The sequence below is a fragment of the Garra rufa genome, chromosome 24 (assembly GCF_049309525.1).
Source record: "Garra rufa chromosome 24, GarRuf1.0, whole genome shotgun sequence".
Lineage (NCBI taxonomy): Eukaryota > Metazoa > Chordata > Actinopteri > Cypriniformes > Cyprinidae > Garra > Garra rufa.
Window position 1 is genome coordinate 34,226,809 of NC_133384.1, and position 14,577 is coordinate 34,241,385.

The 14,577-nt window shown below is 35.0% G+C and overlaps 2 protein-coding genes across 2 annotated transcripts; one reads left to right on the forward strand and one right to left on the reverse strand.

Moving 5' to 3' along the window:
* Window positions 1–1,886: 1,886 nt before the first annotated feature.
* LOC141300824 (N-acetylglucosamine-1-phosphotransferase subunit gamma-like) lies at window positions 1,887–7,966 on the reverse strand. Its single transcript, XM_073831117.1, has 10 exons — window positions 7,769–7,966; window positions 7,510–7,564; window positions 5,823–5,945; window positions 5,126–5,209; window positions 4,941–5,034; window positions 4,050–4,164; window positions 3,879–3,961; window positions 3,673–3,795; window positions 2,288–2,369; window positions 1,887–2,119 (listed from the first exon to the last, which is right to left on the reverse strand). The coding sequence occupies exons 1-10, from the start codon at window positions 7,812–7,814 to the stop codon at window positions 2,028–2,030; spliced, it is 897 nt and encodes a 298-aa protein (XP_073687218.1). The 5' UTR covers window positions 7,815–7,966; the 3' UTR covers window positions 1,887–2,027.
* A 223-nt stretch (window positions 7,967–8,189) lies between these two features.
* On the forward strand, window positions 8,190–14,461 carry LOC141300827 (18S rRNA aminocarboxypropyltransferase-like). The gene is made up of 6 exons (XM_073831119.1): window positions 8,190–8,720; window positions 8,876–9,083; window positions 13,022–13,215; window positions 13,608–13,775; window positions 13,883–13,937; window positions 14,026–14,461. The coding sequence occupies exons 1-6, from the start codon at window positions 8,600–8,602 to the stop codon at window positions 14,132–14,134; spliced, it is 855 nt and encodes a 284-aa protein (XP_073687220.1). The 5' UTR covers window positions 8,190–8,599; the 3' UTR covers window positions 14,135–14,461.
* The last annotated feature ends 116 nt before the right edge of the window (window positions 14,462–14,577 follow it).

Below are 14,577 nucleotides of genomic sequence, written 5' to 3' on the forward strand. Positions count from 1 at the left end.
CATTGAAGTGAGTTGGTGTTTTTGTCACTCTTCTGAGGAAGATTCATTCACTTGTTTGGCAATTTACTCACATAGAGAAATTTTGATCAGATATTTTAAAATGTTCATCCAGTAATTTTGTAAGTGACCTTTGTTTTTGTTTTAAAGATGTTTTCTTTGGATTGTTTGACTACTCAAAAAAGTATATAGGAAAATGGAATTTACTTAAAGGGATGGATCGGAGTAGAATTGACTTCATTGCTATGCACTCCGAAGCCCTTGTAAATACCCCATCCGAAGTTTTTTTTTTACCTTAGTCGAACATTTATGGAGATATTAGAGTTTTTCGAATTGCTTGTTACAGGAGTGAATGGTACATGTGATGTATCTCGTAAATTGCACCACTAAACGTGCAAGTAATCTTACCAAACTTGTACAGTAGTGCAAATAGGTTATGTACTCACAAAACGCTGCATCAGAACATTTGTAAGTCCACCATGAGTGTTTTAAAAACACGTTTTACCCGAGAACTACTAGTCTCAGAAACTACAAGTCGACGTCACTTCCCTGGTTTGAAAAAAGCACGTAAAAGTCCTCCTACTACATCTGTGTGCATGTCAACTTGTAGGAGGACTTTTACGTGCTTTTTTCAAACCAGGGAAGTGACGTCGACGTGTCGCCATTTGTAGTTTTTGAGACTAGTAGGGATCGGCTAAAACGTGTTTTTAAAACACTCATGGTGGACTTACAAATGTTCCGATGCAGCGTTTTGTGAGTACATAACCTATTTGCACTACTGTACAAGTTTGGTAAGATTACTTGCACGTTTAGTGGTGCAATTTACGAGATACATCACATGTACCATTCACTCCTGTAACAAGCAATTCGAAAAACTCTAATATCTCCATAAATGTTTGACTAAGGTAAAAAAAACTTCGGATGGGGTATTTACAAGGGCTTCGGAGTGCATAGCAATGAAGTCAATTCTACTCCGAACCATCCCTTTAATTTGTGTTACTAGTTAGCTAATTTTCACACACCCAACCTCAAATGTGCTTTATTGAATGTTTCTTTCTTTCTTTTCTTCTTTGTTTTGTTTTTATAACTGTATTGAACTGTATCTGAATCAAATGATTCGTGATCCACGCTCTGTAGTCTGTAGTCGCTTTTCTGAATAATGATTTGCGAACCGTAATTTCGAATATCAAATTATTTGTTACACAAAATGATTCGCCGAGTTCTGTTCTGAATCAAAAGATAGCGAATAGCTATCTGAATAGCGATTCGCGAACCATAATTTACGATCGGCACTTTGAGTGCGAATCTTGAATCATTTAATTCGCGAAATGATTCAAACCAGCTCCGAAGTCCCGATATGAATCAAATGATTTGCGAACCCAAAGCCCCAATCTCAATCAAATGATTCACAAACTTGCCAGTAAGTCCCGTTCTGAATCAAATGATTTGCGATCCGCACTCTAAAGGTTCTCTAAAATAGGTTGCAAATATTTAACGTTATAGTTCAAGTATGGATAAGAAAAATTGCTTGCAGAAAAATACTCCTTTTGTGAGCCAACATTGCTGTTTTTCTGTGTAAACGTGCTAGACGATGTTTTTGACACTTGCGCTCGTGTCTTTTTTAGCGTCTCACACATGACACCGCTTTCTGAAGATGCAGCACCCAAGTTGCAAAAAGTTCAAACTTGTAAGAAGACACGTCTAGATCTCAACACCAGTGTCTTTTCATTCCACTGTCCTGCGTCTCATGTTTTATAAATGCAAAAACACATTCTGTGCGAATGGCCCCTCAGGCTGGTCTTGATGTACAAACTATAAGGCTCAAGAAAAGTTTTCATAGTACCAAGAAGACAAAATGACGTTAAGTTTAAAAATTCATGGCACAACACTTTCTTTGTCATGTCATAAAAACTTTATTTTTAGCTTAGGCTGAATCAAGTCTAATTTAAACATCATAAAATACCATTATCTCACAGTAGCATTATTTTCCTGAATGATTAGCGGTATGTTTTGTGATCCTGCTGGGCGTCTTAGTGCAGATCAGCGATAAAGCCAGTGTCGCCGCGCAGGTGCTGCTCCTGGATGGGTGATGGCTCCAAATGAGCCTGATCCCTTGTCCTGTCTGAAAGAGCAGGAAGAATTTAATTGGTGCACTTAACCTGTTTGACCAACAGTAATGCACCTTAAGGTCATCAATAATTTTTAGTTTTCCTTTTTAAATGACACATTCTGTCATTTTAAGTGACTTTTTGGTGTTCATTAGATGAGCAGAAGTGCACATGTGTCTCACCTGTTGTCGTCTGGTAGGAGATGTTATGTTGTGTTAAGAGTGATTGTAGCCGCTCTATCTCTGCTCGCTGCTTTTCAAAATCCTGTTACAAACAAACACGTTAAATTCACAAGCAAAACTAAAGTTGAGTGCATTGTACATGTCCTGCACAAAATGTATGAATTAAGCTTCATGAATTTTTGCATTTTGCATTTTTCATATCAAATTTCCATCCATTTATATTAAATGGTTTAAACATAAACTAATCAACTTAATGTGATGCATGTTTGAAACAGGTAATTAAATCAAATTAGTTTCAAACTATTTGTGTCCGCAGCCACCGTCATACTTTTACACGTAAATGCATTATGATTATTTAAATAAAATTAAATAAATGCAAATACACTACTTGTCAAAAGTTAGCTTTTGTTAATGTTTTTTAAAGAAGTCTTTTCTGCTCACCAAGTCTGCATTTATTTGATCCAAAGTACAGTAAAATGTTGAAATATATTTATTTTTTAAAGTAACTGTTTTCTATTTGAATATATTTTGAAAATGTAATTTATTCCTGATTTTAAAGCTGAATTTTTAGCATCATTACTCCAGTCACACAATACTTCAGAAATCATTCTAATATTCTGATTTGCTGCTCAAAAATATTTATTATTATTATTATTATGCTGAAAACAGCTGAGTAGAATTTTTTTCAGGTTTCTTTGATGAATAGAAAATTCAGATAAATAGCATTTATCTGATTTAGAAATTATCTGTAACATTATAAATGACTTTATCATCACTTTTGATCAATTTAAAGCATCCTTGCTAAAATAAAAGTATTCATTTCTATAAACCTATAAAAGAAAAATAATATATGTACAGTGTATAATGTTACAAAAGTTTTTTATTTTAGATAAATGCTGATCTTTAGATCTTTCTCTTCATCAAAGGATCATGAATAAATGTACTCAACTGTTTTACATATTGATAATAATAATAATTAGTAGTAATGTTTCTTGAGCAGCAAATCAGCATATTAGAATGATTTCTGAAGGATCATGTGACACTGAAGAATGGAGTAATGATGCTGAACATTTAGCTTTGACCGCAGAAATAAATTACATTTGAAAATATATTCAAATAGAAGTTATTTTAAATAGTAAGATATTTCAAACTTTTACAGTTTCTACTGTACTTTGGATCAAATAAATGCAAGCTTGGTGAGCAGAAGAGACTTAAAACATTAAAAATCTTACTATTCAAAAACTTTTGACTGATAGTGTAGTTAACATGCATCACATTATGTTTATTAGTCTGTTTAAAACTGTGCAATCCAAATGAATGGACGTATTATATCCAATCCAAATGCATAAATCTTAAATTTAAGACTAAATATTCGTCTGTCTGACCTGTGTGCACTGCTCCAGACTCTGATGTGTCAGAGACGACGTCTTTTCCTCTGGTTTCGGCTGCTGAGTTTTCCTCAGGAGACCAGCCTCTTCGAACAGCTCCTTCAGCAGCTTATTATAACCCTAAACACACACAGTCAAACACCTTTTATTACGATGTTCTCAGATGCATGAAGATTGTAATATCTAAAGTGTTCGAGTGTCACCTGTTCTGTGATAAGATCGTCATATCGAGCTTGTGCAATTTCATCCCACTCTTTCTGCAACGCCTCGCTCAAAACTGGATACACTAAAACACAAGAGCAATGATACATTGTAAATAGGGGTTAAACTAACTAGTGGGATCGTTTATTATCAATACATGACATTTAACTTACCCAAGAGGGAGTGTGAATGGCAAACTAGTGGCGTCACAAACGTGAGCGAATAAACACACGTCTGTGGCTCTGAAACACTCGATAGTTTACTGCTATTCCCACAGACCAGGATAACCTTAAATATAGATATAACATCTCAACATTTACTGGCAGAAAACATGCATACAGATACAGCTACAGCTACAGTTGAGGTCAAAAGTTTGCATCCTCCTTTCAGAATCTGCAAAATGTTAATTATTTTAGCAAAATAAGAGGGATCATACAAAATGCATGTTATTGTTTATTTAGTACTGACCTGAAGAAGATATTTCACATAAAAGATGTTTACATATAGTCAACAAGAGAAAAATAATAGTTGAATTTATGGAGGAAAAAAGACCCCGTTCAAAAGTTTACATCCCTTTGATTCTTAATACTGTGTTGTTACCTGAATGATCCACAGCTGTGTTTGTTTGTTTAGTGATAGTTGTTCATGAGTCCCTTGTTTGTCCTGAACAGTTAAACTGACTGATGTTCTTCAGAAAAATTCCACAAATTCTTTGGTTTTCCAGCATTTTTGTGTATTTGAACCCTTTCCAACAATAACTGTGTGATTTTGAGATCCATCTTTTCACACTGAGGACAACTGAGGGACTCATATGCAACTATTACAGAAGGTTCAAACACTCACTGATGCTCCAGAAGAAAAGACCATGCATTAAGAGCCGGGGGTGAAAACTTTTGAAATTAATAAATATCTTATTCAGGTCAGTACTAAATAAACAATAACATGCATTTTGTATTATCCCTCTTATTTTGTTAAAATAATTAACATTCTGCAGATTCTGAAAGGGGTGTGTAAACTTTTGACCTCGACTGTACATTCAAAACATACGTTCATGTAATACAGACCTTCGTCTGTCTGTTCTTGTTTCCACATGAATCTCCTTCTCGCATCCACATGCCAGAAAATGTGTTATTCTGAATCTCCCATTCCTGCCAAATACTACACACACAACAGAGATTTCACATCATAGTTTTCACAGCTAAACTAAATAGAAAAAAAGCATAATAAACAATTTTATAAAGATCATTACCCCAGAATGCCGCTGTATGCGTTCCATCTGAAACTCTGTTCATGCTGAGTCACATTATGAAATGGACAAAATGTGTATTTGTATCTATAAAGAAAAAAAGTTTCTTTTAGTTGCACACAATTTCTTTCATACAAATATTCTTTTACATATAATATGGGGCTAGTTGTCTCTGAGACAATTGGCCATATTGGCAGCACTGAACGTAAACAATGCTACTGGACTGAACAAAACTTGCACCTTTTGCTGATTATTACTGCTGAAAATGGTCAATTATTATCATGTTTTGGGCTGTACTAATCTGTCAGACCAGGAAAAACATTTGGAGTACTATAGAATGCCAAAAATTATAACAAATCAAGGAGAAGAGTGCAAAAAATTATCTGAGGAAAGGCGTTTGTGGTTGGCCAAACTAAACCAGAATTTCCAGGGCAAGAATCTTGACAACATTCATGTTTGTTCTTATCATTTCCAGTCAGGTTTACAGCATAAATTACGAGAACAACATATTCGGTGGCACATTAACCGTGCTATTCATGCTGTTGTTTATATCTAAGTATCGCCAATATGGCAATATGGGTACTTGACCTAACCGTGGCACAAGTTTAAACCCTCTATAGAAGAAGAATCAATTAAAGGTGTGTATAAAGCTAATACCCTTTTTGAATACAGTGTTTAAGGTTGTACAGATGTTACTAACGTGGCTTCAATGTAGTTGAAGCATTTCCCTGCTAGTCTGTGCAGATGTGGAGGTCCAGACACTGGAGATGGGCTGATTTTCGCCTGCAGGCGACTATTCTGAGACACAAGTTGATTATTCAACCTGAAAAATAAAAGTGAGTATGAAGAGTCTGTTTTATGAATTCATCTTATACAGGTATGTGCCAAAAAATCAGAATATCGAGGGAAAGTCCATTTATTTCAATAATTTGTTTCAAAACGTGAAACTTGTATGTTATATTAGTTCACTACACACAAAGTGAACAAACTAAAAACCTTTATTTGTTTCAATTTTAAAGATTATGGATTAAAGATAAAGATGTCCCAATCTAGTCAGCTAATTAACGCAAAACACCCGCAAAGGTTTCCTCAGCCTTTAAATTGTATCAGTCTGGCTCAGTAGGCTTCAGAATCATGGGGAAGACTGCTGACTTGACGCTTGTGCAGAGGAGGAAAAGTCTCAAAAGGCAATTGCAAAAGAACCTGGAAGCTCACAGAGCACAGTATCGAAGTATATTAACAGAGTGTTAAGAGGAAGGGAAAATGTGGCCGGAAAAGGTGCACAAGTGACCTTGAGAGGATTGTCAAGCAAGGGCGGTTCAGAAATCTCCTTCCTTCATAAGGAGTGGACTGAGGCTGGTGTCAGTGCATCAAGAACCACCACATACAGACGTCTGCATGACATGGGCTACAGCTGGAGAATTCCATGCGTCAAGCCACTCCTGAACCAAAAACAACGTCAGAAGCGTCTGTGCTGGGCTAAGGAGAAAAAGTATTGGTCTGTTGCCCAGTGGTCCCAAGTCAAATTTTGCATTTCATTTGGAAATCAAGGTCCCAGAGTCTGGAGGAAGACCGGAGAGGCACAAATGTCAAGCTGCTTAAAGTCCAGTGTGAAGTTTCCACAGTCAGTGATGGTTTGGATGTCATCTGCTAGTGTGGGTCCATTGTCTTTTATCAAGTCCACAGTCAATGCAGCTGTCTACCAGGAAATTTTAGAGCACTTCATGCTTCCTGCTGCCGACAAGCTTTTTGGAGATGATGATTTTATTTTCCAGCAGGATTTGGCACCTGCCCACAAAGCCACAACTACCAGTACCTGGTTTAATAGCCATGGAATAACTGTACTTGATTGGCCGGCAAACTCGCCTGACTTAAACCCCATTGAAAATCTATGGGTTATTGTCAAAAGGAAGATGAAGGTACTGAGACCCCGAAATGCAGACGAGCTGAAGGCCAAAATCAAAGCAACTTGGGCTACCGTAACTCCTCAACTGTGTCAAAGGACGATCGCCTCCATGCCACGCCGCCTTGATGCTGGAATTAGTGCGAAAGGAGGCCCAATGAAGTACTGAGGACATAATACAGTACAGTAACACACTTTTCAGAAGGCCAACATGTGTTTAAGATCGTTTTTTTATTGGTCACATGAAATATTCTAATTTTGTGAAATACTGGATTTGTTTTTTTTTTGTCTTTAATCCATAATCATCAAAATTGAAACAAATAAAGGCTTGAAATATTTCACTTTGTGTGTAGAGAACTAATAACATACAAGTTTCACTATTTGAAACAAATTATTTAAATAAATGGACTTTCCCTCGATATTCTAATTTTTTGGCACATACCTGTAGTTGATCTGAAAATTCAGAGTTTGCTGGACACCTCACCCAAATGTATTAGGCTCCTCTACTATCTTCATCTTCCCTCCTGATGTGACAGCCACTGAAATACCAAAAAAAAAAAAAAAACACCATAAAGTGGATACTGACATTATTATTATTAACTAAACACCCTCTAAATAAACAAACAAACTGTATGTAAATCCTTTGGGCAACAAACGTATTGAATAGTATTAGTTCCGCATCAACTGTATTGATCAGATGATCTAATCATGCTAGAAAACAAAACTTTGTCTATAACACTTACCGAGTGCTGTCAGATATAAGCACAATTTTAAATACACACACTCCATAACTGCTCAAATAGTGAGATGTGGAAGAGAAAAACTACATTTTATCTCTGTTCTGTTCTGTCTGTTCATGTGACAGAAGTGAAAACAGGACCGATCGGAAGATGTTATGTTTGATGAACGCGTTGCTTGTGAAACGCATCAATTGTGGAAAAAATACCTTATATTTAATAGTTTTAACATAAATGCGACATTATCACATTTAATTGATCAAACCGTGTCCTTTTTGCTGATTAATTTAATCACAAAGACGAAATATACACTAAAACGTTTGTGAAATTTAGAAAGGCGGCGATAGCAGGTAAACAAAAAATATAATGCTACATTTCCGGGTGCAATTCTGTCTAAATAAAAGTCCTCTTCCGTTTTTACTTTTGCGATAATTATGTGTTTGTTTTGTATAACGTGTTCAAAATATTGTCTTAAAATATTATTTTTTATTCTATAACCTAAAAACGAAGCAGGATAGTATTAATGTTGATGTAATTTAAATAAATTACCGACTTTTGTGCTTGGTGCTAATAACAGCCATGTTTCATAACGTCACCGTGTTTTGGCCTCACGAAACGAAAAGCGTGTCTGAATAAATCTTTGGGATTTGCTCTAAAAGACTAGAAACATTAGAATTTATGCCATGATTCAGCATAAAGTAGATGCGTTATTGCTGTGCTATAAGTGTAAGGTGGTTAAATACGGTTTATAAATTAGTTAAACCGTTACACACGCTTATACACACGTGTTAAGGTTAAAGTTATTACTAAAAAGAAAAAGTAAGGTGAATTTCAGACATGGGACGTAAGAAACAGGGTAAATGCGAGCGACCTGTTCACAAGGGCAAAGACACACGACACAAGATGAAGGGGAAATCATTGGAAACTTTCACAGAGGAGATGCATGAGGCTCTGCAAGGTCTGTGTGCATTTTATTTTATTTTTTTATTTTTATTTTTTTACATATAAGCTGAGATTCTTAAAGTTTTTAAAGTTAATTACTCTCTTTAATTTTCTGTATGGAAGCATGACAGACATTAGTTGTGTGTAATGAAGTCTGTGTGTGTGTTTCAGCCAGTGAGGATAAGGATTCAGAGGCTGCAGGAGGTGTGAAGTTGCCCTGTCCGCTGGCCATGTGGGATCTGGGTCACTGTGATCCAAAACGGTGTACAGGACGAAAGCTGGCCAGGAAAGGTTTGGTGCGCTGCCTGCGACTCAACCAGCGCTTTAATGGCCTGATACTCAGCCCGATGGGAACCAAATATGTCACACCTGCAGACAGGTGGGCCACAGGAAGCATTTTCAGAAGATCACTGTTCGTTTTTAAAATCCATTCACACCACTAATGTGTGTTCAATGGTCTATCTCATTGCAGAATTCACAGTTGAGGTCAAAAGTTTACATACACCTTGCAGAATCTGCAAAGTGTTCATTATTTTACCAAAATAAGAGGGATCATACAAAATGCATGTTATTGTTTATTTAGTTCTGACCTGAAGAAGATATTTCACATACAAGATGTTTACATATAGTCCACAAAAAGAGTTTACATATGCTTGATTCTTAATACTGTGTTGTTACCATAGACTGTAAAAAATACCTGAATGATCCACAAATGATTGTTTAGTGATAGTTGTTCATGAGTCCCTTGTTTGTCCTGAACTGCCTGCTGTTCTTCAGAAAATCCTTCAGGGGCCTGTTTCAATAAGGAGGTTCAACCAACTCTGAGTTTAAACTTGAACTCTGAATTGACTTACCCTGAGATGGGAAACTCTGAGTTTTTGGTTTCAGAACAGCTGAACTAAGTTAGTTTAATCTACTCTGAGTAGGTTTACTCTGAGTTTAGTGCTTGCACCATGACTATGAAAAGCCCTGATCAATGGAGCTCCGAAATTATGATTCACCATGGCAACAGCTCCCGCCAAAAAGACCTCTGCATACTTCGAGCCAATACTTAACTTTAATTCTTAATAATTATTAAGAATATAATAATTTAATTATTAATAATTAGAATACCAAAGGTAAAAACTGACAGAACAATAAGTTAATGAACTATTCATTTTCATGGTATCCCACAGGCAAAAAAATAAAATAAAATTAAATTAAATTAAAAAAATAAGAAGAATGAAACAGCTAAACATGAAGTATAAAAACATAATTCAACCAGGTAAAGCTTTAAGCATAAAGGGTTGATGGGTGTAGGCTACATGACTTTACTAATATTTGAAATTAAAATATAATTCTGTGTCTATTTCAATTTGCAGCAGCTTTTTCCACATAGTCTAATGCTCTTTTCACATAATTAAATGTTCTCTAATCCAAAGTTGCATTTCTTAATTAGATTAATGAAATGAACATTTGACGCCTACTCAGCCAACAGCAAGAAGGCTCAGATGAAGAGGAGATGGAAGTATACTGGAAGAATGTTAAAATCCAAATATAATATATATATTTATATATTTATTTATTTTATTTTTTTTGGCACTTTGACATGCACCTAAAAAATGCTTTTCTTACTTAGTATTATTGTCTTGTTGTTCCAATTTAAAAAAAATCTAACGATTCTTAAATCAAGATACATTTCTAAGAAAAATGTCTTTCTTTTTTCTGTCAAAAAGGTTTTTGAGGAATTCCAGGATTTTTCTCCATATTTCGATGGGAGCTAACAGGCCAAATTTCAGTTTCAATGCAGCTTCAAAGGACTCTACATGATCCCAGCCAAGGAATAAGGGTTACTGGAAACTTGTAAAGCCCTTTGAAAGCTGTATTGAAACTGAAATTTGAACCTTCAACCCATTGGCTCTCATTGAAGTCCACTATATGGAGAAAAATCCTGGAATGTTTTCCTCAAAAACTTTAATTTGTTTTTGACTTGAAGAAAGAAAGACATGAACATCTTGGATTACATGGGGGTGAGTGAATTATCAGGAAATATTTTCTTTGGACGTGAAGTTGTCTTATATACTTAATTAAACATTTTGATTAAACTGTTCCATGTTCTTCATCATCACAGTATTTTAAATGTAATTGTGCTGTATTTCTTAAAAAAAAGAGCTTAAATGTAAAATGTAAATTTAATATGGCATTTGTGCAGACTTTGTATTTTGTCTTTTAAATAAAACTGTTTATTTTTCACCTTGAGCATGCTTTGACATTTTATTGAAGTTTTTTTTTTTTTATTGTAATGATTTGTAAATTAACAGTGTTTCTCTGTAGAACATTTAGTGCTTTCATTGTAATAATCTAGATAAAATCTGTCAAATAAGGGTTTTACACTGTAAAAAAAAAACAAAAAAAAAAAAAACGGTTAAACGACTGGCAGCTACGGCTGCCAAACAAAAACCATAAAATTAAAGTAATATATCCTAATTGAAACAAGGAAAAAATCTGTAAAATGTTTTTTTTTTTTTTTCTGTAAAACCTTTCATGAAAATCTCTGTAAAATTACTGTTTTTGCACTTTATTTCAATAATTTTATTTTTTTTAAAAGGTGTTTATTTAATCTTTGTAAGTGTATTTTTCTTATTTTGCATATTATCTGCCAATTGGGTAAGAAAAATAATCTTGTTTCCATTTGCATTAAGATTATTTTTCTTGTTTTAAGTAAAATGCACTAAATTTACATTCCAAAACACTCACTAAGAAAAGCATTTTTGAAGCATAAATGAATGAATGATGTATTTAAACATCACTTACACTTTAAAAAGGGGGAGGAGACCGAAAGAAACTCTGGGTTTACAGAAGAAAACCTGCTCCTGACCAGGTTTGGTTCACAGAGTAAGTTACCAAGGTAACTGACTCTGAGTATAAGTTACCTCTCTTTCAGAAACAGGCTTGACTTACCCTGCTTTCTCAGGTTTGATAAACCTCCCATTCTGAAACTGAAAACCCAGAGTTTCCCTTATTTCAGGGTTAACATACTCAGAGTTTTCACTTAACCTCCTTTCTGAAACGGGCCCCAGGTCTCACAAATGTTTTGGTTTTTCAGCATTTTTGTGTGTTTGAACTCTTTCCAACAATGACTGTGTGATTTTGAGATCCATCTTTTCACACTGAGGACAACTGAGGGACTCATATCTAACTATTACAGAAGATTCAAACGCTCACTGATGCTTCAGAAGAAAACACGATGCATTAAGAGCTGGGGGTGAAAACTTTTGAACAGAATGGAGATGTGTACATTTTTCTTATTTTGCTTAAATTATATATATATTTTCATATAGCACTGCCCTTCAGAAGCTACTTGCATGTTTCCTAGAATACATAATAAGGGTAAATTTACCCTGATCCTCAAATTCAAAAAGTTTTTACCCCTCTTAATTCATTGTTTTTCCTTCTGGAGCATCAGTGAGTGTTTGAATCTTCTGTAATAGTTGCTTATGAGTCCCTCAGTTGTCCTCAGTGTCAAAAGATGGATCTCAAAATCATACAGTCATTGTTGGAAAGGGTACAAATACACAAAGATGCTAAAAAACCCAAGCATTTGTGGAACCTGAAGGATTTTTCTGAAGAACAGCAGGCAGTTTAACTGTTCAGGACAAACAACAGACTCATGAACAACTATCACTAAACAAAAAAAAATCACAGCTGTGGATCATTCAGATAACAACACAGTATTAAGAATCAAGTGGATGTAAACTTTTGAACGGGATCATTTTTATAAATGCAACTGTTATTTTCTCTTGTGGAACATGTAAACATCTGTTATGTGAAATATCTTCTTCAGGTCAGTACTAAATAAAAAATAACATTGTATGATCCCTCTTATTTTGGTAAAATAATTTACATTTTGCAGATTCTGCAAGGTGTATGTAAACGTTTGACTTCAGCTGTATGTGTACTACCATTCAAAATGCTTTTTAACCAATCTTACTACCTTTAATCAGCAAGGATGGATTAAATTGATCAAAAATGACATTGAAGACAGTTTCCAACATTGATAATACTTATAATTGTTTCTATAGCAGCGAACCGGCATATTAGAATGATTTCTGAAAGATCATGTGACACTGAAGTAATGATGCTGAAAATTCAGCTTTGCATCCCAGGACTAAATTACATTTTAAAGTATGTTTAAATAGAAAACAGTTGTTTTAAACTGTAATGATATTTTAAATTTTGTACAGTATTTCTAATCAGTTAATACAGCCTGGTAAACATAAGAGACTTCTTTTACGAACGTTGTCTCAGTATTTAATTTATAATATCCTTCATTTCCAGGGAGATTGTGGCACATAGTGGTCTGGCTGTAATTGACTGTTCATGGGCACGACTTGAAGACACGCCTTTCAGCAAAATGATTGGCTCACATCCGAGGCTTTTGCCGTACTTGGTCGCAGCAAATCCTGTAAACTACGGAAAGCCGTGCAAGCTGTCCTGCGTCGAGGCTTATGCCGCCACCTTCTGCATTGTGGGTAAGCCGATCCCTCTAGATTTCTCTATTCTGATAATAATCAGAATTATTTCTTGAGCAGCAAATCATCATACTAGAATGTTTTCTGAAGGATCATGTGACACTGAAGACTGGAGTAATGATGCTAAAAACTCAGCTTTGCATCACAGGAATAAATTACATTTTAAAATATATTGAAAAAGAAAATAGTTATTTGAAATTGTAAAAATATTTCACAATTTTCCCGTTTTTACTGTATTTTTGATCACATAAATGCAGCCTTGGTGAGCAGAAGAGACTTCTTCAAAAAACGAACCCAATTTTTTGAACAGTATTACAGTTTAACGACAGCAACTGAGATTAAATTGTGCAAATCTGCCAGATGTTGACATGTATGTGTCTCTATGTGATCAGGCTTTCGTGACCTCGCTGTGCTCCTGTTGAGAAAGTTTAAGTGGGGTTTGGGATTTTTGGAGTTGAATAAGACTCTTCTAGAGGGTTACGCTTCCAGCCAATCAGAAGAGGAACTACTAGCTGTGGAGAAAGAGTTTCTCAGTGCCGCCCCTCAGGAAGAGGATATAGGTACGGTACGGGTTGATGATTTAAAATAGTCAAATGTACTGTAAGTCTTTTGAAAATACTAACTTTGGTGTTTTTTTTGTGTGTCTGTTTATTTACAATTTTTCCAGATCCTTTCGATGTGGACTCAGGAAGAGACTTTGTGAATCTCAACAGACCTGTCCAGTGAGATTTATGTTTAAATGTTTAAAATATTTATCTTCCATTTAAATTGAAGTTAGTTGAAGTAACCCGTGTGTGTTTGTACTCTCAGAGCTGAGGACGATGACGAGACATCAGAGGAAGAAGAGGAGGAAGATGATGGTGAGGAGGACAAACGGAAGAGGAAAGAGGAAGATGATGAAAGCGATGAGGAGTCTTGAGTTGTGTAATCTTAAAACAAAACATGTGGGGAAAAAGGATGTTCAGTTGCTGATTTAGTAACACTGACCTTCACTTGCCATTAGCAAACTTCTGTTTTCTGCAGGTAGTTGCAGATATGGAACTAGTAAGTTAACCAGACCAGAGTAATCAGGTACTATAGTCATGATTTCAGAAAGCAACTTCCCCACAAGCCCTTTATAATGTGCAAAATGTACTATTTTTATTATAGTTCATGAGAAGAATCTTCTCAATCTGTAATAACATTTATTATTGCAAAAAACGTTGACTGTTGTTTATAAGCAGAATAAAATGTTTAAATATTTAAATGGCGTTTGCTGCATTTGAATAGGTGTTTTACTAATTGGATTTTAAATATTTTCTATTAACTATTATTTATACAGTACTTTTATTTTTTGTATTTATACTTTTATCAAATGTATTT